The sequence below is a fragment of the Halyomorpha halys genome, unplaced genomic scaffold (genome assembly GCF_000696795.3).
Source record: "Halyomorpha halys isolate HHAL.00 unplaced genomic scaffold, Hhal_1.1 Scaffold992.1, whole genome shotgun sequence".
In the NCBI taxonomy this organism is placed as follows: Eukaryota; Metazoa; Arthropoda; class Insecta; order Hemiptera; family Pentatomidae; genus Halyomorpha; species Halyomorpha halys.
The window spans coordinates 555,243-583,201 of NW_027116029.1; the positions used below are offsets into that span (position 1 = coordinate 555,243).

The 27,959-nt window shown below is 29.8% G+C and overlaps 1 protein-coding gene across 2 annotated transcripts; it reads left to right on the forward strand.

Moving 5' to 3' along the window:
* Window positions 1–3,409: 3,409 nt before the first annotated feature.
* Window positions 3,410–27,959, forward strand: LOC106687649 (Painting of fourth). Of its 2 annotated transcripts, none has more exons than XM_014431650.1 (11): window positions 3,410–3,480; window positions 7,157–7,369; window positions 8,860–9,033; window positions 15,828–16,060; window positions 17,508–17,660; window positions 17,775–17,885; window positions 20,464–20,629; window positions 20,706–20,771; window positions 23,142–23,186; window positions 25,098–25,364; window positions 27,831–27,959. In XM_014431650.1, exons 1-11 carry the CDS (start codon window positions 3,445–3,447, stop codon window positions 27,858–27,860), a joined length of 1,494 nt encoding a protein of 497 aa, XP_014287136.1. In that variant the 5' UTR covers window positions 3,410–3,444; the 3' UTR covers window positions 27,861–27,959. The 2 variants fall into 2 exon arrangements, with proteins under 2 accessions (XP_014287136.1, XP_014287137.1); XM_014431651.2 differs by lacking the exon at window positions 3,410–3,480 and adding an exon at window positions 6,835–7,053.

A 27,959-nucleotide genomic window follows, 5' to 3' on the forward strand; every position in this document is an offset into this window, starting at 1 on the left:
TATATATATATTAAATCCAGCTAATAAGTATTTATTAGTAATATGTATTTATTTTTATCTATTATCAAATTTTATCGATATCTTAAAAAAATGTTCTCAGAACTGAAGGATTAAAATCAACTCAACAAATATCTTCAAACCACCTTAACACTTCACCCAAATCATACGATATCCGGCTCTCCTTAATCATTTTATCTACCTCAGATTTAAAAAAAAAAAATCTTGGTACAATTAGAGCAAAACTATCATCTTTAATACCTTGAAAAGTATACTCATACAAGATCAAACGAAAGGTTTCGGTGAATTTAACCTCATTTCTTTTTCGTTTTACTTCCTACCTGGCCTTGATCGTTTTGGAAATATGGAGAGAGGATTATATACTGTAGGCAGAGTTTGGCAACTATGAAACTAATAGCTAAAATTTCCATGGAGACGGTATTCATTTATCAATGGTTCATTCATGAATTGTAGTAGTACTTTATTAGTTATTACAATTGTTTACTTTACAAAAAAAGTTTTATTACATAGGGAGACAACCCTATTAGCTTTGGGACAGTCAATGATAGGACCTTTATTTATTTACTTATTTATTCTATTTATTTAGTAGCAGATCGGATTGGTTCAATGGAATTCTGCTTGGCTTCATTGAAGTAATAAAAAATTGGGGTGAGATAACTGCCATTTTTTCTTCCCAGCTCTTGTACTATATAATCTCAAACAAAAGACACCCCCAACTATATAAAATACAAAAAATATTATAAATTTACAAAAAATTAAATAAATAGATTAAAATAATAATTCTTAATGAAAGTTAATAACAAAAACAATGACATTTATAGATAATTGTATAGACAAAATAAATAATTGACTACTAATGCAAAAGAAAAGAAAATTAATTCAAGGCCAAGATCGATGTTTATTTATCAATGGTTCATTCATGAATAAGGGTCGTGTCCATGGTAATTTTAGCCATTAGTTGGAATTATAACTAATTTTGCCCATCTCTGGATGTCCTGCAGCAGCCTGGACTGCATTCTTCGGGTTGTGGTTGGGTTTCCCAAGTTGTAAATCACTGCTCCTTTCGTTTGTTGGTGACTGTAAATGGAACTTTATGAACCTTATTTTTTATGTAATCTTCTATTGTCTCCATTTGTAATTCCCAATGCAATTAGCTGTTTCTTACAAACCAAGGAAAGTTCACTGTAATTCTTACGACTTTATTTTGAAAAGATTGTAATTTTTTCCTTTTTGTAAAGGATGCCGCTCCCCAGACTTCACAGCCATACATCAGTTGTTGTCTGAGAATTGTTTCAAAAATAAGAATAAATGTTTCTTGTTTTAATTTGGAATTTCTATTCAGGATAGGATATAGCATTGCTAACTTGGCGTAGGTTCGAGTTCATTTGATGTTGATATGGGGGTTCCAGGTAAGGCGGCGATCGAGGTGAATTCCCAGCTATCTTACTGTTTCACCGGCAGAATTCCATTTTACATTTTTATCTTTGAGAATCAGTTTTGGTTCAGTTCTGGTGGGTCTGGTGGGCGTCTGAGAGTAAAAAATTTTGAAGTACATTTTTCAATGTTCATACTAATCATCCATTTATTGAAGTATTGTTCTAGTTCATTAAGGTGACTGCGTTGAGAGAACACTGCTGTATCGTCAGCGAACATAGCTATGGAGGTATGTATGAACTGAATAGTTTCGTGAACATGGAAGTTGAACAGAATGGGAAAAAGGACTGAACCTTGTGAGTACCGGCATAAATTTGTCTGAGGGTAGAATTCGTGTCATTTATTCTAACAGAAATGTTCTGCTGTTGAGGAATGAGTTCAGAATGTCGTATAAGTAGTACTTTGGAGTGTTCACCCGCTTTAGCTTGATGGGATGTTAGTAAAGAAAATAATTCCAGTCTATGATACTATCTTTAGAATGTGTCCGATTAAAAAAAAAATTAAAATTTTTTTATTTATTTTTTTTTTATATCATGTGGCTCTATTTAAGCAAGACAGCTATACGTATTAATAAATCAGGCTATCCGGTCAGACTATTACAAAAATTCATGATATCATCAATTATAGACTTTTTAGTCAAATCTTGTCAGACCTCCTGAGAGGGTTTCGGTTTAAGTATTTTAGTTTTACCAGAAATTTTGTTTGCTATATTGTTATCATGATATGTTAGTAAGAAAATCCGTATTGTGCAATATAGTTGCAGTTAAGGAGATATTGCATCTCCCTGGTTTGTGGTTGAGAAAATTATTTCATAAACTTGCTAAAATAGTTTCATTATTTAAAGACGGAATAGAATTCAGCCTTTCTACTCTAACTAGAGTTGATAATCTGTAGGGTAACCGGTCATTTATGCCTTAAGTTGGAGAACATAAGGTACGTTAAACCAAATAGAATAAAAAGTTGCACTATTCATAAATTTATACAAAGGATACTGAACTCCGAACTCTTAAAGAACAAAAAATATTTTAATGTTAAGTTAGGAGTGAAGTGGCTTAGAAGATAATTTGTTTAACCTTTTCACTTTCTTGTATTTTCCTCCAGTCAGAAAGCCCAGATAAAACTCTGCAAAGTCTAGCAAAACGTGGCTTACAATAAATAGTTTAATTATTATTTGAATTCTTTTCACCGCACCGGGACCATCTTCCTTTTATATAACAAATTGATGTAATTTAAATTATATTTTTTTAGATCGATATTTTCGATTAGACAGATGCGCACTCCTACCCTCCCCAGCGGAAAATTCCTGGATCCAGTGAATCCTGGGTACTGAAAGTACTCCGGGAATACACAGTCTCTATAAAAAAGGTGGTTTTTCAGTGAATTGGTGACAAAACCAGGCAGTTGAACGTGGATGCTGCCATGCACCTAGTGTGACCATTAGTCAAGCAACAATTTTTTCCTTACAATTACTGAACCCCTTGACGGATTTTAGTGGCATTTTTTTCTTATTATTATTATTTCTATAGATCTTTGGATTACGTCAAATACACAATAAAGTATTATTTTGTCAGATGTGCTATTTAACCACTACAAGCAAAGCAACGACCACAAAGTTGCTTAACATATCATGGCTTGGTGCACCCCGCTAAAGCATAGGCTTTGGTTATGCGTTTTTTGCTTCCTCGTTACCGAAGATAAAGAACCTTTACGTTCTTGCAGGAAGTGAAAAACATGTTAGTCCCTAAAATCAAAAATTTTCAATCATATTTTACAACATCAAGAAACGAATTTGATTCCATGCCTGTCTGTAGTCAAATTTTTGTTCATGATAGAACAGTTGATAAAGATAAGATCAATTTACCAAAAATGGACAACTGAAGCGCTCCCTTGCAGTGCGCAACTTCTGTCGAAACGGAACGGAAGAAGCCGAACACCAGCGAAGGATCTACACCATCTTCAGCAACTGGAAGATTCTAGACACTCGCCGACGCCATGACTACTCCGCCGTATGTAAATGATTGGCTACAAGTAAGTTCATTTATAATTATTTTTCGTTTATTTATATATGTTTATTATATTTCAATGTTACATATTTTACTTTACTTGTTAGAGCGTCATTAAATGATTTCAATAACTTGGATAGGCGTTGGCTACTGAACAATCCAAACTAGTGGACTTCTATTAAGACTTCAAGTGTTTTGGGCATTGGAAAGTTTTTATTAGGAAAACCAATTATTCCATATAACTTTCATGTAGAACTTCTGACTTCCATTTTAGCAAACCTAATGTTGCCCCAATTCTTGCAATGTCAAACACACCATTAACTGTGGCTCATGAACAGAATATATTTTTTATAGGATACTTCCTATGTTTGTCTTGTTTATAAGTGTAGATATCAAATGATATGTAAAATAGTTTTTATTCTGTGATAGATTGTCCTTTACAAATAATACAGAAGAACAGTTAAGTAAAATATATGTCTGACATTAAAAGTCAGAACAATAACTGTTGAAGGATTAAATTTAGTACAATACATTGTCAACCCGAAAAATGAGATTTGTTTCTAGTATGTCCAATAATATAGATTCTACAAACAAATCTGAATGATGCAGGAATGTAGATAGTATCCATCCAATTGACCACCTATCAGAGATGTTGTCTGTACAAATCTGTTTTATTGGGGCGCTCTCTGGTAGAATCATTTGGGGAATGCAAATAAACCATTAACAAAAACAAATATCAATTTTCGAGTTGATTATAAAGCAATTATATATAATAAGAATTAATTTAAAAAGACAATGCATGATAACACAATTATAAAACTAAAATAAGTATAATAGTACATATTATTTGTATATACTATCAAATATACTAATAGAGAAACAGTAAATCAATATGAAATAATGTATTTACTCTTCTGCCAGTAAATGTTGTATTTCGAAGAAACAAAACTTCCTCAAATATATGTAGTTGTTCATATTTACACACTATATATGATCCATCACTAAATCAGGGCCTCATCGGATGATTGGCCTCACAGCAGCAGAGCTTCATGAGGCCGCCGACAACTTATGGTCATATTTGCTTTTGATATAAATATGATGACGGACTGCTGAGAGAAATGAAATCAGGGTTATAATTAAATGTTCCTTGCTAAAAGTACTGAAAATCAGTTTTTTTAAATACCAAGGACTCATTTTATCGAGTAATTTATGAATGAAAATTGGTACAGATAGCGTTTATTAAAAATGAGATGATTCTGATTACTCAAAATTAAAAACAATAGACTCAACTCATTTTCCCCTGAATCCTCCACATATCATTAAAATGATATATATATATAAATAGTTGACTGTATAATATAAAATATGAAGAAGATGGTCAGGATTGCAGTCAAAAAAGAACCAAATAGTATTCAACTATTTATTGTCTGATGTTTTGCCCCACTTTGTAGGGCTTCATCAGGGCTGTTGAAGACGACGGTAGGTTCAAATCATTAAAATTATCAAAGATTCCAGAAGGGCAGAATAAGTTGTAGATTGTCTTTTCAGCTCATGAAACTATTAGAGTAATGTTTTTTCACTTGCTTTCAGTTGTATAAGCTGAAAATAACAATAAACTAATAGAAGTAAAACTCTCAAAATAACTATTTCTCATCAGAAGAATTTTCAACATTTGCATATAGTTTTTTAAAACTGCTACAAATAATTGAATTTTGAAATTTAAAAACGTTAAGTCTAGTTAAGCTCATTTTACAGAAGAGAGAGAGAACTACTGATCGTTTCAAGAGTAAGTGGTCTTTTGACTTCCAATTATTTTTAAATGGTTGGCAGAATAGTGAATTCAGCAGGATTTAGTGCATTGTTACATTTCTATCCATCTAGGATGGATAAAAGAACTATTTCTGACCAATACACCATTCACCATCAAATATGAGTTTTTGATCACCCTACTTCAATTAACAAAATTAAAATTCTTTAATCTTTAATGTCTGTTTTATTGCTGATAAAACCATAAATACTGAGTTGAAATATTAAGGCTCAAAATGAATGTCTACATTTTATTATTCTAGACAGGAAAGATCAATCATGTTATATAGATATACATATACATAAAAATAAATTCAGTAAGTATTTATTGCATATTATTAGTGCATATCAGTTTAAAAAACAAGATTAATGCCTTCATAACTAAATACAAAACATTAATTTCTAAACAACATACTAATTAACTCATCAAAAATTTTAAAAAAAGTTTATTTTTGTGTTGATTGGACTTTATCTTTTCTATAAACCCTATGTTAAAATATGATATGATATAGCCCACTTATTTATTATGACTCAGATTATTGTTATCTCTGCATTTCCTTGCTGGTAATATTCTTGAAAACCTGAAGTACTTAAATAGAGAAGGATGCAAAATGTATTTATAAAAACAATGCTAATATAAAGTTTATTAAAAGAGCTAAAAACAACAAATAAATGTATTTTTTTATGTTGCACTTGGATTTTTGTTGGATTCAATAAACTTTTCTATAAATTCTAGTATTAAATTATGTAGTGCACTATATTAATTATTTTGAACTCAGATTGTACAGTTTTTTCGGTATTTATCTCGACAGTGAAATATCAAAGTTTAGTGATCTTAAGCCACTATTTAGTTAAAAGAATTCTCCGTTGTCAGTGTTGAAAATCTATGATTCTTAAATAAAGAGAGTTACAAAAATATATTTATTATATGTTTGTCCATAATTGTTTAAAAAGACTATTGTGTGGAAAGAAAGGCTAAATATTGTGGAAATGAATATCTTTAGATAATATAAAAATGTCCATGCATTAAATAACATTATACCTGCTCCATATATATAAAAGTGTCAACAGTGTATGTCTCCTTGTCTAATATACAAGCTCATTAAATATTTGGAGCAGTAAGGGATGATGTGCTGCACTATATTTTGAATATGGTCTAGCAGAAGAAATTTTGCTTCTAGAAAAAAAGTAATAATCCACTAAGTTGCTCTAAAATTGATTATTACTATAGAGCAAACAGTGGTGATAGTTGATGGAACTAAGTTGATTAATTAAATATTGAATAAATTAAATAAGTGTGTATGTTTGAAAATAGAATATTAAAAATAGTCATTATAGTAGTTTGTATTTATTAAAATATAATTTCTTTAGGTCTCATTATTCAGATTACTTTATGATTATTTACTTTTAAAATATATTTCATCAAATGTATATGAATAAATTTTAAAATCTTTAAAGATTATTAAGTGTTATATCTTTTTACAATGAATGCCAACACTGTTTATTCATGAACAGATAGGAGTGGAACAGTTGGTTTAACCTCCCTGTGGTTACCTTACTGAGTTAAGGTTAGAAATAGTATTGTTTATGTACACTGTTTATGTGAAATACTCTGTGAAAAATTGACGGTGTTTTATTTATTTCTCTGAAATTTACTACAAGTATTGGTGAAATGGAGTTTTAATATACTTAAGAAAGTTTTAACTAGTGTTATTTGTCAACAGTTTCTCATCATTAATAAATTATATGTTTTGAAAAATGCTATAACTTTGATATTCAATAAAAGCTTAAGGTGATTCCTTAGAATTGATTTCTTCATCAAATTTATCATTCTAATATCTGTTTAAATAGACCTGTATTTTGGCACTTATATTTTAAATACAGCGGTTTTGTAGATGGTGTGGAACGGAAACACTAGCACCAGTACTGGTGAATTCTCTCCCAAAGCTAAAGGAGCTGAATTTAATAACAGCAATAATGGATATTGGAACCAAAAAAGGGGTGGAATCAGAGGCGCTAGTTATTTCCCTTATCCACGAAGAGGAATGGGAATGCACATGAGAGGAGGAGAATTTTTTGCCCCCAGAGGTTTTCCTCCACAGAATTTAGTAAGTACTATGAACTCATAATCTATTTTAATCAACTTATTGTTGGAATTTAATTAATATGTTGTTATTGTAGAGTTATCGTATATTTTTGCAAATTGAATGATGAGTTATTATACTCTTTATTTAATGATTCTTCTTTAAATCATTACTCATTTGATTTTAAATGTTGCTTCATTTTTTTTCTTTTTAACAAAATTTCTCAAGTGTTTGAATAGTATTTTAATGATGTTAGTACCAGACCATGATGATTCCAAGAACAATATTATTGCTAACACTTTGTATTCCGTCCCAACTCTAGCAATATATTAATAGTTTGTGTATAATAAAAGTACTCCAGTAATCAAATCAGTTGCCACTGTATCATTGACAGTAAATTTTGAACATTACATTATCAGTAACAGCAGAGTGCAAGGGTGGTTACAGTTCTGAAACACTCCGGTTCCTTTCAGGTGGGTGTCATTCATTTTTTTTTATGACCCCCTTTCAGGTCATTTCTGACAGGGAGTTACAGAGTGCCGCTCTTTTCGAACCATGGGGAGGGGTAAAATTTTCACTTTGTGAGATTCAAACTGGCTCCACTGCACTCACAAGGCAGTCAAAGTCAATGTATACGATGCTATACTGTTTTGTGTTATTATCTTTATTATGACTGCTTTAATTAGATCACAGCTAACAACTTCTGCTTATCTTAAGAAATAAAAAAATCCCCAGTAAGTCCTTTTAAGGTCAGGGTCTAAATTTGGATTTAGTTGGTTGTAACCAGCAACAATGGGTGACTGTTTTCTCATTGTGTATAATTGACTACATGCCTACAAGTAATTTTTTTGAAATTGCATCATAGTTAATCATATTTCACATTTAATATCTTGGTTTTATGTAAAGATTTGAATAAAGTGGAGTGAATCTAACACTAACCCTTTGATTCAGTCCTTTATATCTCACTTTAAAAACATTTACTTATATAACGAGTATTTTTTCATGTGCTGGACGATGTACATTACAATCGTAAGGAGATTATAACATCACAAATAATTAACAACCGAATAATTTTGGATCCCTATCCTACCTTTTGTATACTAAGATTACTGCTCCCTGTTACCTTTAAAACATTTACTTATAGAGAGCAGAGCAGTCTGAAAAAAATTATTTTTATGAAGCTTCATTTTGGCTCTTGCTGGAACTAGGATTTAGTTCCAAATTTTTAGGTTGATTTATAGTTATAGTGATGAAATGTTACATAGTACATTACATAATACTGCCAGGAAAGTATTGTAATTTGTGTAATATCAAACTATTTTTCTACTACCAGATTCTTAATAACAACTTATAATCTAGACATTTTATTCTTCTAATTAGAACAATCATGACCATGGATAGTAACATTAAAGAGAGTCTTTATTACTCACTATAGATCTATCGCTGATCAATCACTATTTTATTTATGTTAATATTATATGAAATAATATTCTATAGTTAAATTATTCTTACAGAGAAAAATGAGACCGCATTGGGTTCCAAGAGCACCCCGACCACCACCACCTCCTCCACCACACTTTCCGCCAGAGTCATATCTGCCATACCCAGCTCCTCCATGGCCTGCTCCTCAGCCGCCACCACCGCCTCCAGCAGCTCCAGCACCTGTTACTCAGCTTGAAGCTGACACAGTAAGAATTTCTTTATTTTTATATAATTTATTTTTACTTTCACTTACCTTTATATGGAATATGTAGTAAGAGAAAGTATTGTGATCATACAAAATATTGAATTCAAGTTTTTGGTGTGAATACATATTTTTTGGTTATCGGGAATACATAGTTTTTATCTGAGAAGTTCTGTGAGGACAGAATTAAAAAAATTATCTGAAAGATGGCAACATCTAATAGATCAAAATGGGTTATATATTATTGATTAAAAATATTTACAAGAATCTGAAGTTTTTATTAAAATCACCAGTAAAAAACGCTACAAACTTATTTTACAACCCAATAGTAATACTTTCGGAAACAATTTGCCATTCATTGTTAGTAATAATATACAATGTATAATTACAAAATATTAAAGGATTTTATGAATGACTATAGGGGATAAAAGAAAATTAGATAAATACTATCCTATCAGGAAATGCCAAGACCGCACGATTTTTATGACTGCTATGTTATCTTTTGTTAAACTGTTCTATTCTTGGCAAGAACAAAATTTATATATGTTATTTTCATCTCGAGAAACCCTAAAATATGAACTTTTATAGCAACAGAAAAATAAAAAAATTATTATTCATATCTTTTTTCTTCTCTGGTCTTCAGATTTTTTTTTTTTTTTTCGAATCACAAAAATACCAATTACTTCAACATAAGTGTGATGCGTGCACCACACCAGATTTTTTCTAGCCTATCATTTTTATGTGTGCTTGTATTTATTTTAATATATGTTGAGCTCTGCATGCTATCAGTAATAATTATTTTAATGCTTTTAATCATTAACATCAACCTTTTGAGGTAAAATACATTTTTTATTTAGATATTATATGGTGTTATGTAATTATATATAGTTAGGTATATGACATCAGTTTTAATCATTATGTTTGTAGTTTGAATTTATTTTGTATAGAATACTAATCACTGTATTGTAACAACTGTTATGTCAACTGTTAATGTTATCACTGTTATGTGATTTACTAAATGCACATTGACTTTGAAATGGTTAAAATATTTTTTTCTTGAGTTCATTTATTACTTGTTTAGATTTAAATGTTGTTAATTACAGTATTAAATATAAATTTGGAATGATGATGGCTTCGTTGCTATACGAATTGTTTTTTTGTTTTTTTTCTGTTCGCCTAATTTTTCCATGCAAGGTCCGATTCTCATAAGTGAATTTCTGATAAAAATTTTAGATATTGTTTATTTTATACCCTGCCGGGAACATGCAGCATTGTGAAGGAAAAGAAAGAAATGTTCTTCTATTGCTAAAAAATATTTATATATTCATTGGACACTTTTTTTACTTTAGTTCCTCCTCAGTAAGATAATGTAATAAAATTAATAATGAATTTTTTAAATATTTTTATGAGATAATAAAAAAAAAGAATAAACTTAGTTAATGATTCATTAATTGTTATCATAACATCTTTATTATTAAGATAACAGGGCTATGAAGTACAGGTGTTTCTTCTTGATTTCATTTAATTTTTTTTTCAATTATTTTTAAAGAAGAAAGAAGATGAAGTTGAATATACTTCCTTTAATCTTGACATCTACTTTTACTATGTGTTGGGTTCAATGTTGTTCAATAAATGCCTATTGGTTCCAGACAATCAAGAAAGAAGAAAGAAGTTTTTAGCAAGAAATAATTAAATGAGTTATTATGTTTTAGCAATGGTCCTGCTACTAATTGAGTAAGTTATAAAAATTTAATCTAAAATAGGAATTATATAAATGTTAATCGGTTTGTATTTTTATCTTTTTAATATAAAAATAAAAAATTCATCCTTCTTATGCATTAACTTTAAAAATCTCAAAAAGTTTGTAAAATGTATCGTAGGTTTATGTAGTGTATTATTAATGTATGTTTAAAATATCTTATTTATTTTTGATATATCGTTTATAAAACTTTAGGTTCTATGGATTCTAAATGTGGTTTATTTTTAATTTCTTAATAAAAAAAATTCTGTTACCACAATTCTTCAATTTTTTTTTTTTTTTTGCTGCCTGACAGGCAGTGATTGCATAATAGATATTAAGTGAGATTTAGAGTGGTACAAATTGAGATTTCCAATATTCTCAGGCGAACTTAATTACCACCGAAGTTTCATACAGCTTATCTGCCTTTTGAAGGTGATTCATTATGAGTGGACCAACTTAACCTAGTCTGTAATAGATATGGCCCTTCCAGTAGTTTCAGTGTCCGTTGAGTGATCTTCTGCTTCAAGAAAGAAAGCAATTGTCTGTGAACATAAAGCCAATACTAAGTTCTTACCCAATGTATACTGCTTTTGAGTATATTTTTATATTGTCCTGCATTTGAAAAATTCTATTTTGCAGAAATGTTAGCCTATTTGCCTTTTTACAGACTAACTGTATTCATTAAGAACTAAATCATGCGACTATTAATTTTCTAGATATACTATGGCATCTTCAAAAGGTTTAAGAAAGGACTGGAATAAGTGGTTAAGAGCACAATGTAAATTTAGTTATTTAGTTAATGTTTATATTTTTTGAGGAAAAAAAATGTTACAATTTACGAACAAGAAATATTATTTCTGTTAAAATTGGTGTTGTCAATCTGTTAACTGAAAGGCTCATTTGGGAAATTAATTTGAAGAAATATTATCACAATTATTATTATAAAACTATCTGTTCTTAAAAGATTTAGGATTAATTTCAACTTAAAGTTGGATGGTAACTAAAAGATATGTGATGCACACAGATTTTTTCTGTTGGCTCTGATGGTTTAACTCATATCTCAAGTTGTTTAATCTAAATTAATGTTTTTCCTGTGAGATAGTTCTAGTTGAGCCAAAGAAAATATTTGGTTAAAATATTCAAATTATAAAGTAGTTGTATTAGTAGTTGTATTTGTAATTGTACCTTTGTTATAATACTGTTAATATTATGATTTTTTTTCTTTATGCAAGTACTGCTATTCAAAGTTTTATTATATTACTTATTATAGTGATAATTTTAATATTGTGTAGCCATAGTTGTGATGATTAAAATGAGATAATTTTTATTTTTTCCATTTTAATCATCATTTTTGAAACTCGAATTTTTATTTTATTATATAAATGTACCTACAAAAAGATAAAATTTCAGATTTTTGTTTAATTTTTTAGAAGATGATATAAATATGAAGGAATAGATTTATGTATTCATCTTATATATCAAAAATAGGATGCTTATCTGCTAATTAGTGATTTTGTTTGTATCATGACTGAATCATTATTTTAAGCCTATTGGAATTAATTTCCAATAGGAAATACCTGACTTCGATTAGCTTTAATTGTATTTGATAGGATTCTATTTGAGAAAAGTAAACCACAGGGTCAGCCATGCTGATTCAGTCAGATGCCCTCATGATTGTAAACTCAGACAAAAAAAATCATTTCATCCAGGCTTAAAACGATTTCACATTTTATTTCTGATGTATTAAGTACAATAACAGTCAGTCACTCTAGTGGAAGTGGGAAACTGATCAGCTGATGATAAAGTTTAAAAAAACAAAAACATTTTTGTCGTGAAATGATTTCATCCTGGTTGATATTTTTATACATGATTATATACTTATGAATATACACGAAAACAACCATCAGCCAGTTTGGAGACGATGGAAAGGCCATCGGCCACCACTAAGAGGTGGTAATAAACTTGAAAAATTATAATTTCCTTTGACCCAGTCTGAAAATGGTGGTGAAACGTCTCGTTTCTGATCCATTAACTTGAAATTTTTTTGTTTTTCATCATCTTTGTCAGTTGATGACAAAGATTAAAAAGAAAACTCATTCTTTTTTTTTTTTTTACTCATAATAGTTGGTCAGGTTGATATTTTGATAGGTTATTGCAAGCTTATGGATATACGTGAAAATGCTAACAGTTGATGCTGATAGAGTGTAATCAAATGTTGATGAATTAAAATCATTTGAACTGGACTGAAATATTTTTTTCCCTATCTGACTGATGATTATTTTAATAATTATTATGTCAGAAATGAGACAAAAAATTTTGTCTTGCTCAAAAGACTAAATTTTTATTACCCCTTCTAGTGCCAGCTGACGGCCTTTCCACCTTTCCCAAGCTGGCTGATGGTTGTTTTCATGCCTATTCACAAACTTACAATATTGAATAAAAATATGTGGCTGGTTCAAATCATTTTAAGACAAAAAAGTTTTTTTTTATTATCACTTGACTTATTTTCCACTCTTACTATTGTTTATGTACGTAATATATCAGAAACAAGATGTGAAACAATTTTCAGCCAGGGTGAAATGATTTTATTATGATTGCTTTTTTTAGTTTACAGCCCTTTGATGAGCATATCCTGCTGAATCAGGGTAGGACTTTTCTTTTATAATATATATCCCATTAAACGTAATAAAAATTTAATTTAACTGTAATAATCTTATACTTGTTACTTTCACACCTATTAATTAGTGTATAAATCAAGTTGGTCCGCTAGTAATAAATATTAGTCTCATTGTAAAAAGTTATCATCATTCTGCACAACAAAATTCATTGGGAAACAATTAAATTACAGATGTTGACTGTCAGATATAACTTCTTTTTTTTTAATATTTCTTTTATAAAGATGTAAAATTGGTAAGGTATAAACCTTAGAATTATGAAGTAAAAAGTTTAATACTTTAATTAGATCCCTCAGATCATTGCATTTTGGATCACCCACAATCAATTGTCTTTTATTTATAATCATCACCATCACCACAGCCTTATAAAAATTCACTGCATGATTCTAAACTTTTCCAATTTAGGATTTTGTAAACTGGCTTTTGTTTCTTTAAATATGTTTTAAATATAAGACGGTTTTTTTTGTTTTTATTAGAGCTCAGATGTATAATGACATAAATTTTATTTGCTGTCTGTTGCGCAATTTAGAATTTTATTAGCTTTGTGTGACTAACCAAGTAGCTGAGTATTATAATTCTCTAAAATTATAGTTTCTTAGAAATTTAACAATATTAATTTTTTATCTAATTTAGTTATTTATAAATGACCTCCTTTGTAACATAAATAGTTTATTCTTAGCTATTTAAAGGAAATGTTGGCCTTGTAGTGTCTTATTATACTGACAACTCTTGATAACTCTAATATCAAGGGGTAAATAGAAAAATTTAGGTTATTCTGTTATCCTGTTTTTCAACTAATAAAGATTCAAAATATAAGATAACTAACTTCAAGTTGGTACTACAGTAATAAACCAGTAAATACCAAGAAATATAAAATATTGAAGAAAAACATCTAAGTACATTATGTATTTATATATTTATTTATGTACTTACAGTTTATTTATTTTTTAGATAATTAAAAAAAATATCTTGTATCTTAATTACAAGCCTCATGTTTCCACTTAAATACAAATCAAAAGGGTATATTAGCTATTTGCATTCTCTTTTTTTTTTTGTTGGAAGAAATAGCCCTTTTTATAACTTATTTTGTTTAATTCCTCATATGAACCATGTTTTGGCCAGTTTGCCCGTTATCGACGACTTTGTTTTTTTTATCATGTGATGGTTATATCTTGAAAAAAAATACAAATTTTTATGTTAAAAACTTTAATATGAAAGTTAAAAAATGTCTCGTTCTGTATTTATTTTATCTTTATATTTTATATTATCAACTTATCATTCATCTATTTTTGGTTCCCTTAACACATTTCTGTTTGCCTTAGCAGTGAAGTAAAATAAAGAGAGTCAAATTTTTGAAGAGGATAACAAATAAAAGGAAGTGAGTAGAATATAGAAGGAAATAGAGTAAAGAAGGGGGGGGGAAATAATGATTTTGTTTAAGTTAATAAGGTTTAGGATATGTTTGTAAGTAAAACAAATATTGTTGTTATGAACTTTATGGTTTACAGGATTTGTTTCAAGATTAATGTGGATAGACACAGCTATAAGGCATTTTTTTTTGGGGGGGGGGGGTTTCTGTTAGGCCATCTTCCTGTAATCAGTTATATATTTTCAATCAATAATCTTTCAATAAAAATAATTTTAAAAAAACTTTTAGAGAAAAGAAAAATAAACCAGCTTACTGTTAGGTATAAGATTGATGAGATAGCTGAGGAAGAAAGAACCCTTTACATTAAGACTATTGCTCTGATTACATTAGCATCTGTGAACTTCTGGTTATAGGGTTGTAGCTCTTGTTAGATATAGAATATTTATCTAATAAAGGTTTTAATTTTGAAATATTTGACTTATATGAGGACTACCATTATAGGGAAATGACAGAGAATAAGAAAAAAAAAATCATTGTTTGATGTATCTACTGTCGAAATGGATGTGTAACTTTATGTAATTTTCATTATGTGTAATCTTTATTGATGTTTCCTTTAAATTATTAAGTATCAATTATGTAATCATGTAAATAATGATGAAATTGTAAGTTTTTATATTTTAATACTGACTTTTCTTTTTTTTAAATAATTTTGAATTATTTATTCTAAAATGAAGAAATGTGTTTAGTAAAACCTAATGTAGATGAAGTGAGAAAAAATCGAATTAAAGACTACAAGGCCATAATTTTTATTGAAACTTAAATAATTATTAGCCCTTATTAAAAACCTGAATGAATTTACTGGAAGATTATTGATTGACCATGTGTATAGATGAATTTAATTTCTTTGTTATGTTATTTGTTTATCATTGTATTGTTTATTTTTATTTTCAATATGTTATGGTACAATTAACATTGGTATTGAGTAATATTAATTGATTATCTGTATTCTCCAGACCTTGAGTGAAACCACTCATAAAAAAAAAAAAAGAGCTTCAAACAGCACGAGCAGGCCATGGGACAAAGAGGCTGCAGAGAAAGCTCATGCCCTGGAAATGGAGTGCCAACGGAGTGCAAATGCTAAAAGTATTGTCATTCGTTTTCCTGATCCGGAACTTTCTAAAGAAATTGTTCAAGGGTTTCATAAAGCAATTGACAATGTACATTTCCAAGGACCATGTGGTGTGAGGTAAGTATTCACAATAGAATGTTACCCCTATAATAAAACCAATAAGTAATTTTTAATTATGATATGAAAGCAAACCATCACTTAGCTCCTGCTTACCAAGCTTTAAAAACAGATGTTCTCAGCCTACAGCCATATGACTTGAACAATATTTGGGAGAGGGGTAGGAGGAGAGTTTCCTTCTTTCTTCCTTGGTGCCACAGCCTAATGTGGACCTTGGCGTCCTCACTAATCTTTCATTAAGTGTTCTGGCTCTGTGCTGCCACTCTCCAGTTTCTTGTTTCCAGCAGTGTTCTGGCATCCTGCCCCACACAGTAAACACCCATCTTCAGTTTAGGCCATCCTCTATCTCTGGCATGTGGTTTCCTTCTAGGATTTTGTTTGGTGTATCATCCATATTCATCTAGGCAATGTAATCAGCCCAGCGATGTCAAATCTGTATTAGCATGATAGTATTAGCTTCCCCAAACAGCTCCTATACTTCTGTATTTTTCCGTTTACTCCAGTGGTCACCAACCTTGATCAGACCAAATGTTCTTTGAAGTTGAAGTCATGAGAAAAGGCTTGTCTTGTTTTGATGAATAGTCTGTCCCATCTCTTGAGCACAGAGTAAACAGAATTTTTGCCTGGCAGGAGAGTTTCAGGTAAAAGCTGTTACTTCATTCTAGGAAAACAATTAAGTAAAATGTAAATAATTCAGAAATGTTCCTAAAAGGTTCTTGTTTAAAACTCTTAAATCTCATTATTTCATGAAAATATGTTTCTATTTTGAATTCTGGATAAAAATATTTGTTGATTTTCATCATTTATCTTACATTAATTAGTAATTCGCTACTTTGTTTTATTTTTACCCTTGATCACCTTCTCATAGATAATAACTACAATTGAGGCATGGAAATGGAAAAGGCTGTAAGTGCCAGAAGTACGAAGTATGAGATTTTAACGGGATAATGATAAAGACAACAGCGCCAATCGACTGGTTACCTCTGCAAGTTCCTATGCAACAGTTTAGTCCCTAGAGCTGTATTTTTTCATAATTTTAGAACAAAGGTAGTGGCCAGTTTCTTTGTTGTCTGTTTTTTGTTTTGTTTTTTTTCCTTTTTCTCAAAACTAGTTTTTTGGCACTTACAGCCTTTACCATTTCCATGCCTCGATACATTGTGTTTAAGGAATTTTTATTTCTCTTTTTATACAACTGTATATTTATTTTTTTAAATACTAGTGAATTTTGATTAAAATTCTTAGAAATAAATACCTTTCCTGAGTTTTCATTTTCTCAATACACTCATTTAATCAAAAATTAATCCATGAATTATTGTCCAGTGCAGATCTGTTGTTTCCGAAAAACCATCTCAGAAAATCGTTAAAAAACAAAATCACTTTAAGCATACTAAATTTATTCTTATTCTTAGATTTCTTTTCTTTTTTTTTTCATTCTAATTGTTTGCAGGTACTGCTTTGTTACTCTTAAAGATGAGGCTGATGTTGACAAAGTTATGGAGGATATTAATAAAGTCAAATTTGGTACTGGCCACTTAACTGCTGAAAGAAAAGCTCAAAAACCTGAGGAGAATTCCGGTTATGAAAACATAGATCCTTTTACGTATGAATACATGCATTTTATATGGCTTATTTTATTTTTAATAACTATCATATTATTGGTGTCTTAGTTTTATTATTTTTATAATATACATAAATATTTTTTTTGTTGCATTAGGTTGTATGTTGGTAACCTGGCTCTTAATATAAGTGTTGTTGAAGTAAAAGAAAAGTTCCCTACAGCAACTAGAATAGATGTTGGCCATGCGAAAAGAATGAAGAATACTAGGTAATATCAAATAAAAAATTTTTTTAAGTTATTTACTCATTTTTTGTTAATATCTGACAGTATTAAATATAATCTTACAATTTTCCTACTTGTTAAGTGAGTTTGTTGGTTAATATGATCAAAGGATGTTTTTATGAAAATAAGGTTTTCTTCCAAACTATTCCTTAATCAAACCTATGCTTCAGTATTAACCAAATTGTGAAATTACTAACTATTACATTCACAATTTTGTCTATTGAAGCACTGAAAAATTTGCTTGTTTCACAGATAGATTGTGAAAATTCATCTTTGAAAAAATTTCACTTGATTATTTATACCACCAGTCTGAGGGAGTTGGTAGACCCGAGTATTCCAAGGTCTGTTCAACAGGAGTAAGAACTACATTATTAAAGGATACTGTAGGGCAGTTGGTAGGTTTATGACGAAGGGTAAAGGTGATTTGAGGGGATTTATTTTAATCCTCTGATTTCGACACCCTTCATGAGCGTGGGAGTGACAAACCCACCCTATGAAATAACCACGTCAGGAAACGCACAAGTTTGGGATGGGATGCAATTAAAGAGTTATTACTAACTGTGAGCTCACATGTATCATCTGCATACGTGGTGAGTTTAATGTTAGGATTGGTTGGGATATCAGCTGTATAAACTGTGTAGATAGGGGAATAAATGGGATAGTATATAATGTAGGGATGGGACCAAAGATACTACCTTGAGGAACACCAGCAGACTGAGAAAAGAGGGATGAATAGAAACCATTGTGGTTTACTTTGAATGATCTATCAGTGAGAAAATATGTTGGGGATTGGAATTTATGAAGTTTGTAAAGCAGTCTCGAGTGCCAGACTCAATCAAAAGCCTGTTCAACATCGAAAAAGATTCCTGTGAAATACATGATATCAGAGTGAGGTGTTCGGAATCCAAATTGATGAACTGGAATTATAAGATTGGAAACAAAGATGGGTATAAAAATTCAAAATTGTTTCTTTAGGATTTTTTTATATTTCCAGGTAGAAACAGGAGTCATGTCAATAATTATTCAGACTTTGGAAAAATATAATAAAGTCACATCAAAAATGCAAATAAAATTTACATCTACTAATTACACACTACACATACAGGAAGTTCCAATTTTTTTGGGTTGGATGAGTTTCTTCTATATATTTATTTTTTTGTTAAAGAAATAAAAATTAATATAGGAAAAAAAAAAAAAAAAAAAAAAGAATGGAGCACTTTGGTGCTCTACAAACTTGTAAATGATATTGAAGCTAAGAATATTTCAAATTATTGGTATAATGTGGTTCACTATACTGTGAACTCAGATATATAGTGGTTAATATATCAATAAACACAATATTTTTTTCTGGAAGATTATTGATTGACCGTGTGTATAGATGAACCGGACCATATTCCATTAATATTTTTTTCTGTTTATTATTGTTATTAATGTTGAATATCTATTTATTTTTAATTTTTAATGATTGTTTATTACTTATATATATATAAAACACTGTTTCATACTTTTTTTTACCTACATTATGGTGAAGGTCAACTGTACTTCATTTTATAGAAAACATTGATAAAAGTGTGATTCATGGCTTCTTGATATTTATCTTATATATAAGCAGTATAGATAGGCAATTGTTTTTGATTATGAACATTACAGTTTGACAACCAATGGCAATATTTTTTTCCCGGCATGTATGCACCACAACCACTTAGGGCATATTGTATACTGTCTTATACTCTGTTCAGAACTGGCCAGATGCCTTTGCAAATTTGAATATCGTATACGAATCAACCGTCTCACAAAGCTTGAGATCCACGATACATTCTTGTCCAAAGGTGAGGATCGTGTCCTAACCAGTGCATCATATTTGCATATGATGTGATAAGCAGTCTCATCATCCTTTCTGCAGAACCTGCAGATTGATTATTCTATTAATTTCATATTATAGAGATGTTTCTTTAGCTGAAAGTGCCCTGTATATAGTGATGTCACCCAATTTAAGTTAATCTTGTCCATATGAAGAATTGTATTAATTCTTTTTGTAAAAAAACCTTTTAGGTGTTTTTTACCAATAACACATTACATATTCTTATTTTTAACTAATTTAGTTTTATATTGTTCAGAGTACATTTGAAATATTATTAAAAAAATTCTAGGTTATATAACAAGTTTTTGAAAATGTAAAGGGGAAACAAAAAAAAATTAAATTGTTCATAATAAGTTAAGTGATACTAGGAAACTTTCGTGTTCCCACATAATTTAACATTTTATTTAGTTGTAATTAAATTCACAAAGCAATGGGTAAAATGAAAACCTGATTAAAAAATTAAAGAATTTACATTCCCAATTGGCATCCATGGTCAGTAAATGGGTAGTTTCTGATCAGTAGCTCTAGAAAATCTGAAAAATGTAAAAAACTTGGAATTATTCAATTTATATTAACAAATTTATGAAGCTGGGGGATCTGAATTGGGTTAGACATAACTTGATGTAATTTATTTTTTTATTGCATTTAATGGTCTATATGTATATATATATATATTTTTTTTTTTTTAATTATTTTTCATAGGTATGCATTCGTGAAGTTTATTACGGCTGAAGCTGCTCTTGAAGCTTATAAAGCTTCTGTAAATACTATAATGGCTTCTAGATCAATTATTGTTAGATTCCGAAGACACAAAGCAACATTTGGTCCCCCTGGTGAAGAGTCGAGCTCTGCTGTTGCTGATATAAAGGTAAAAAATCGACAAATTAATATGTGATAAACTCCAATAGGCTTGAAATTCATTAATATTTATTTGACTTTCATAGCCACGGGAAAAACTAACAGTTGGTGCCAAATTGAAAGCAAAGAAAGAAAAAGCAAAAGCAGAAAAGGTATATGACTATTTTGTATATTATTCGCATAATTTTTAATTTTAGGCGAACTGAGATCCTGTAATAAAACTTCAGCATTTAAAATCCTATTCTATATTGAATATTTTAGTTTCAGGAAAAAAAAATTAGGTTTGGGTGAAAGAATTATTATATTAAACAACATATTTTAACCAAATCAAAATATAAGTACCATACCATATTAAATGACCTGAAATATGGTCACTTCAGTGCTTGAACTAATAGATCACTTTTATCTTCATTCATCTAACATGTTTTAAATTCTATTATTTAAAAATAGAGAGTGTCTACTGCACAGGTAGAAGTAAAGAGCATGAATATCAAAATAAAATTCAGATTTTCCTTTTTTCGTTGTTTTCTTATGTTTCATAGAAATTATAAATCAACAGAGGGAATTATGAAGTAGAGGAAGCTTAGTGGGAATAGTTTTGACTTCCTATCCTGATCAAACCCAGTTGAAATGCTAGTCTGGACATTGATAACGTTTAAAATATAATGGACCAATATCAACTTGGATAGAATATAATAATAATAAAAAAAATCTGTGAATATATTTCTTTTTAATTTAGGGCTGGTTTCTGAGTTAAGATGAAATGTGGTCTTTGCTTTAGCTTAACATATGCTGAAACATAATTGCCATTTCCCATTAAGCCTTGGAATGAACTAGTTATGGATGAATTTTATTCTGCACCATGCGTTATCCCCAGACTACTTTGTTTTGGGAACAGTTAGTGGTATATAGCAGGGGTAGCCAACTTTTCTGTATATAAGATCTACTTTTTATCTTATAACTGCATCGCGATCAACTTGTCATAGGCGTAGCCTACGGGGGAAGAAGGAGTGTGAAATGCATTCTATGTTTATACACTTTGTTTCATTATAAGGTGAATTCTGGCGAATATTAAACAAAAACATTTATCATTCACCATTCTAAAAAAGTAATCAAGTTCCCATTCTTCATTGAAGTGATAAGTTTTCAATTTTTTTCAGTTTACCAGTCATATACATGGGTATACTAGAATGAAAAAAAAAATATGACAATTTAAAGAATAAATAATGAATTAAACATTTTCCCAGAAAATAATATTGTTTTGTTTTGTGCCGCAAAACATCATTAGTCGTCAACACCATTTATACCTTATTTAATTTTGCTTATATTTCTTTAATTTTATTTATTTATTTATTTTTTAATTTTATTATAGTTATTATTTTATTTTTTTCCGTTCAATATTATATTTTTGTCAGTAAATCTTTTGATTTTAAAAACTGAAACACTAATTCTATTGTTTTATCATCGTCTCCGATGGTTTTTGAAATATCTGGATTTAATCCTGAGCTATTGAGGTGTGATGTTAAATATGGGCATTCTTGGAAAATGTGGCTAATTATCACGTTGTTGCAATTCTGGCAGTTCGGAGGCATTTCTTTTGAAATAAGATAGGAGTGGGTGAGCCTCGTGTGACCTATTCTCAGCCTGGTCAGTACAACCACCTCTCTACGGCATTTGCGGTAATTATCTGTGTTACATTGAGAGTAATAATAACAATACTGCATGCTAATAATATAGATCGCGGACAGCAATACAAGTATATTAAAATCTAATATAGATATATTTAAATTTACCAGAACTATGTTAAAATTACAATATATTTATTACAGTTTACAATATTAACTTCTTGAAAAAAAAAATAGAATTATTGTTATTCCTAATATATTTGTAATACTGTCCCTTATTTTTCTCTCAGTGTAACGACCGCAGTTTAGAGATCTCTTGCCAAGAATGCTCACTTATGAAGTAAATAGATAGGTAAGATAAGCAATTTAATTTAAAACGAAGAAAAGGTTCTTGCATTTTAAACAGAAGAAAAATTAAAATCAACGTGGTCACCGAGGATAAATAATATTGATTAATAATAATACTGTTAATTCAAAAGAAAAAAAAGCTACTATGTTACTCTACCAAATATTCTAGTTAACTGACTATGTTCTTCAATGAGTCAAGTCAACTGTTGCGTCTGGTGAATTCCCAGAATCCATTAAACTAATGTTAGTAAGTTTTGTCAAAGTCCATGGGAGACAGAATTCTACCCCAGACAATAGGAGTGATAGACGATCGACCATTCGATCACAATTGATTTGTTGGCAACCCCTTGTATATAGAAACAAGCCTAGCCAGGAACTGCCCATTAGATAGAATTTTTATGTTGCAATAATAAATGAATGAATAATGATGAAGCCAATACTAATAATAAATACCCATTTATTATTTAGTGATTTTTAAAAATTGAAATAGATGAAATGCGATTAAATTATATGGTAATTATATTTTATCTTGTTTTTTTTTTTTATTAGGCTGCCAAAGAAGAAGCAGAAAAGAAACAATTGAAAGTTGAAAAGGTAAGATGTCCACTTTTTATAACAAAATATTCTATTTATAATGAAACAGTGTTATCATTAGAGACCAGATTTTTGTGCAATTGCATCTTTTGTTCCCTAGCTCTGAATTTTGCCTTACCTCGACTGAATTTTGAATCATGGAAAAAATATTCAAATAACACTAATTTTATGTTGCACAAAATTGCAAAAAAATGTTTCTGGGTTCCTTCTCAAAATTGCATGTTTTGGGTTTTTTACCACACAAAAATCCGATCTTTAGTTATCATGTTCATTCTTTATGGCCTTGATAGAAAAGCTAAGACAATGTCTCTTCATTGTGATAAATTTATCTTTCATTAAAAATTAAATTTTTTTTTTCATTATATATATTTTTTCTCCTTGTTATGTGTTTTTATGTATAACTACTTATATAAACCCCTATTTGTGGAGAATGAGTGACTTTATTATTTACATTTAATTTGACATGGTATATTTAATACTCGGCAACTACAGTATGACTCTTTATAATAAATGAAAAAGAACAGCTCTCATTCATTTTATCCTTACTTGCATTTGGAATAATATCGAAGTAATATTAGCTTCAAAGAAAATTAAAATACTTAGTTGAAAAGAATATTTGTGTCTTTTCCTTTTGATTCCTCAAAGTATTATTTAATAAAATATAACTATAGCCATTAAATATTTTTATTCTTGGTGAATTTTATAAATATATATATATATTCTTAATTCAGTTTTTGGTGGGAATAGGTAGCTCAATGGTAAGGCATTGTGCTACTTACTCCAAGGACCTGGGTTCGAATCTGGTGGGTAATAATGTCTACTTAATGTAGCCATGAGTCAGCCCTGTGGTTTCGAGAACTAGAGGGTTCACCCAGCCTTAATAGGTGAAAATTTGGTGGTCGAGCGAGATTCTGACTAAATCAGCTCCTTGCACGACCATTGGTCTAGTAACAGTACTTCTTTACTAAGTACTGCACCCCTAACTCTTATGAGTTTTAGTGGTACAGATTTATTTATTTTTTAATTCAGTTTTTGAAAACACTAATTTAATGGAGGCTTACACCACTTTTGTTTGACTATTTAAATGATGGAATCATCTTAAAATCAGCACTGTTTTTATACAAAGAAGCAACTATAACGTTATTTGGAAAATTACTGAAGTTGAGAGGTTAGACTTTGTTTTTTAGCTGATAGGGAAGGTTTAATTTAATAAATTTAAAATGGGTTCTATGAATCTTAAAGCTGAGACTAGGGGGCCCTTGATATCGAATTGAATGGGAACATCGAAACTTCGACTCTGAGATAGTTCGGGTGATCAGAATGCACATATTGTGTGGATTAAAGTATATTCATTTTCAATGATAAGATTTTAAACAAAATCACTAACTGTTACTCACACCTTAGCTGCTTAATAAAATAAATAATTGGATCAGTGAAAATCCTAAAAGATTCATTTCATAACAAATTTAAACTGTATCTCTTTATTTTATTTTCATTCACCCATTTTATTTTGAAGAAAGTAATTTCATGTACAGTAAACCATTTATGATACATAGCTTGTTTTATTATAGTTTGGGGTCTGATGTGGGTCAAGGTTTGGTCCAAATACTAGATCAGTCTAAAAATAAGACAACTACATTTTTTTTTCTTATTCTTCGTTGTAATAATTTTTATTCTTTTAGGCTAATCAAATAATAAATTAAAGCATCTGCTCATAAATGAACATTTCATTTAGCTCCTATTTCCCAAATGATTCACACTTTTCTAGTATGAGTACATCTTCAATGCTGGTGGTTTTGTTTCCCACAGGCCCATGTTATAACAAGAGTTGACTGTATTGATTTGGAGTGATAAAATTAAAAAAATAAATTGATTTCTATAATTAACTATATGTCTTAATTTTTCTCTTAGCAAGAAGAAGAATCAGAGGAAGAGGTCGAAATGGAAAATGATGATGATGATATATCAGAGTATGACATTGAAGATATGGATGAAATTGATGATGATGATGATGATGATGTAATGAACATGGTCAGAGATTCTGAAACAGAAGAGGAGTATGAGCTGAGTGCAGAAGAAGAAGTCGATGCTGACGATGACGATGATGATGATGACGAACTTCTTGCAAATCTTAAAGATGATGATGACAATTACTTTGATGAAGAGGATTGCAAAGATGTAAGTAATACATTTTGTATTTATTTTACATTTCAGTTATCTAATGTACCAGTAGTTGGCCTAGAAACTTGTGGAAAATTATGTTTGATCCACTAAAATCATAAATGGATTTAGTCATTCTGTTCTCATTACATTTCATTTTTATAAAAAATAAAAAGACTTAATTACTGAGTGGATTAGCTTCAAATACTTTTAAATAATTAATTTGTTTGTAACTGACTAATTTTGACCAACAAATCTGTTATTTCTTACTAAAAACTTAATAGAATTTCCGTTAAGTTTTGAATATCTCAAATTGTCTTTATTAAGTTGGTAATTTTCTGTCTTAAGCTTTAAGAGGAGGGGATGCTGTTATTATGAGCTATAATTCAAAATATCTTGACACTAAAAAGTGGAAAAAACAGTGCCAAAAATGGAATAACAAGTATTTGAACTTTTGAAAAAAATATCTATCTAAAGATTGGAGTTACATACTATAAGTGAGGAAAATGTTCAGCATTTCATCCTCTTTATAATGAGCTATAATTCTAATTGTATCTTGATGCTACACTGAGTTAGAGAGGTGAAAAATGGAAAAGATAGTTCTAGAAACCACATTGTTAGAGTAAATAATTATAGTAAAATAAACTAAATGGTCTTCTTGAGATCCTCCAGGTCTTCGTAGAGCTTGGTTGCCAAGTTGGTAGGGTTTGGCCAGATCCACTTCCTTATGTTTTCTAACTGAGGGCATGTCTGTAGAATGTGCTCTGGAGTCTGGTCTCCAGTTCTACATCCGCAGAGAGAGCTTTACCCAATGCCAAACTTTTTATAGAGGTGTACCCTTATCCTCTTGTGGCCTGAAGAGCTCAACTTGCTCCTTTCTGCTCATCTTGTAGTAGGCGTCTCTGGGTCATGATTTAGGTGTAGATCGTTCCATTTTGCATGTACAGCAGCCCTATTTATTGATATTGCCTCCAAGAAGATCTGGGTAGAGTTTGGTTGTGGAAATGTTGCTCCTTCCATTGCAACATTGGATCCGTACAGACTGCAGTGCCCTGGTAAACATCAGCTGGGGTAAATTTAGTTTATTTAGAAGTTAAATTACTTCAGCACCTCAGTAAAATGATGTCCGCTAAAATCACAACAAATAGTTAAGCACTACATCTACTAAATGCAACTGCGATGTCTGATTACGGATACATTTTGTTTGCTGTCAACATCACTCTCATCAGAGACATTGACAGGTTTCTCATTTTGTTGATTTTGTAAAATCCTGTGGTTGATTATCAGCAACCAACCAATAAAACACATATTTTTCACTTGTTTACTCACAACCAGCAGGAATATTATCCAAGAGCTCGTGTGCGTGTATTACACTGGTTCTGTCTGTCTTAGACAATCTCTCAGTAAACAAACACTAACAAAACAAAGTATTGGTCCTTTTACAGTTTTTAGTTACTTCTCATCCATCGAAGTGTGTTGTTAGGCGATCCAAACAAAGAGTCCCTTTTTCTTCTTGAGCGACTCTTGGTTGTCCTCTTTTTTCAAGATGTCCACCCTAGCTGGACAGAAATTGATGAGGACCTCTTCATCCTGAAAACATCATTCCCCAATCGCGGACCACTCACCTATTCAAGTTGATAGCTTTAGTGATGTTGACAGAAAATCAGAAGAGTACATGGATGGAGGGGAGATGACCGTTAACAATTTTATTTCTATTTCAAATACGTCGTGTGTACAGGAAAGAGATATATGATGAAAAATGAAAAAATAATACAAGAAAGAGGTATACAAATATGATAATAATAACTTTCAGTATTTTCTAATTTAGGAAATCTAAATCTAAATTAAATGATAAAATATGAAACTAATAATATACACTGGCAAAAACTATATTTAGATTAATGAAATTAATCCAATATATGTATAATAACAATAATTGTAAAAGAAGTAAATAAAGAATATTAAATAAAAAGTGTTAACCTAAAAATACAGAAAAATTAGATAATGATAACAACTGTTTATATATATATCAATAATAATTTATCTACATTGATAATTGTAATAGTCAAGACAAACATAAGTAACATGAAAAATGTAAATTTATTTTAAGAATGATTTATTTTAATCTGAAAAATATTTAAATCAGAAATGGGTTTTTGGTTCCAATCATTTCAGATAATCAGAACTCCGATGTATCACTTTGATTATATTAGTACAATCGCTTGATTATATTATCATAATCATAGATACAGTGATTATAATATTACTAGAAATGGAGCTCTGCTATATATGAATATTATCAGTTTTAGGAGTAATAAATAAATAATAATTAATACAATTGCTCTTTAGTGGTGAATTAAAATATTCATCATACATTTTTATTCAGTGTTTTTAATATCTTATAAACTTTTCAATTATTAGATATTCACAGGTTAATTATTATTGTAATTTAAATGTACCTACATTTTATGTTATTGGTTTTAGGTATTTTCATTGACTTTCGACCACCTATGAGTGAGTTATTCAGTGTAAGTATTTAATTTGCATTATTCTATATAAGATATGTCAAAATGAAATACTTTCTGAGAATAATAATTGTATTGTAGCAATTTA

Bases quoted from the DNA above. Each gene is read 5' to 3' on its own strand.
- LOC106687649 (XM_014431650.1), top strand. From the start codon at position 3,445: ATGACTACTCCGCCGTATGTAAATGATTGGCTACAA. The intron at 9,034-15,827 runs GTAAGAATTTCT...TGTATTCTCCAG, and splicing joins CTCAGCTTGAAGCTGACACA to ACCTTGAGTGAAACCACTCA. The intron at 20,630-20,705 runs GTAAAAAATCGA...TGACTTTCATAG, and splicing joins CTGCTGTTGCTGATATAAAG to CCACGGGAAAAACTAACAGT.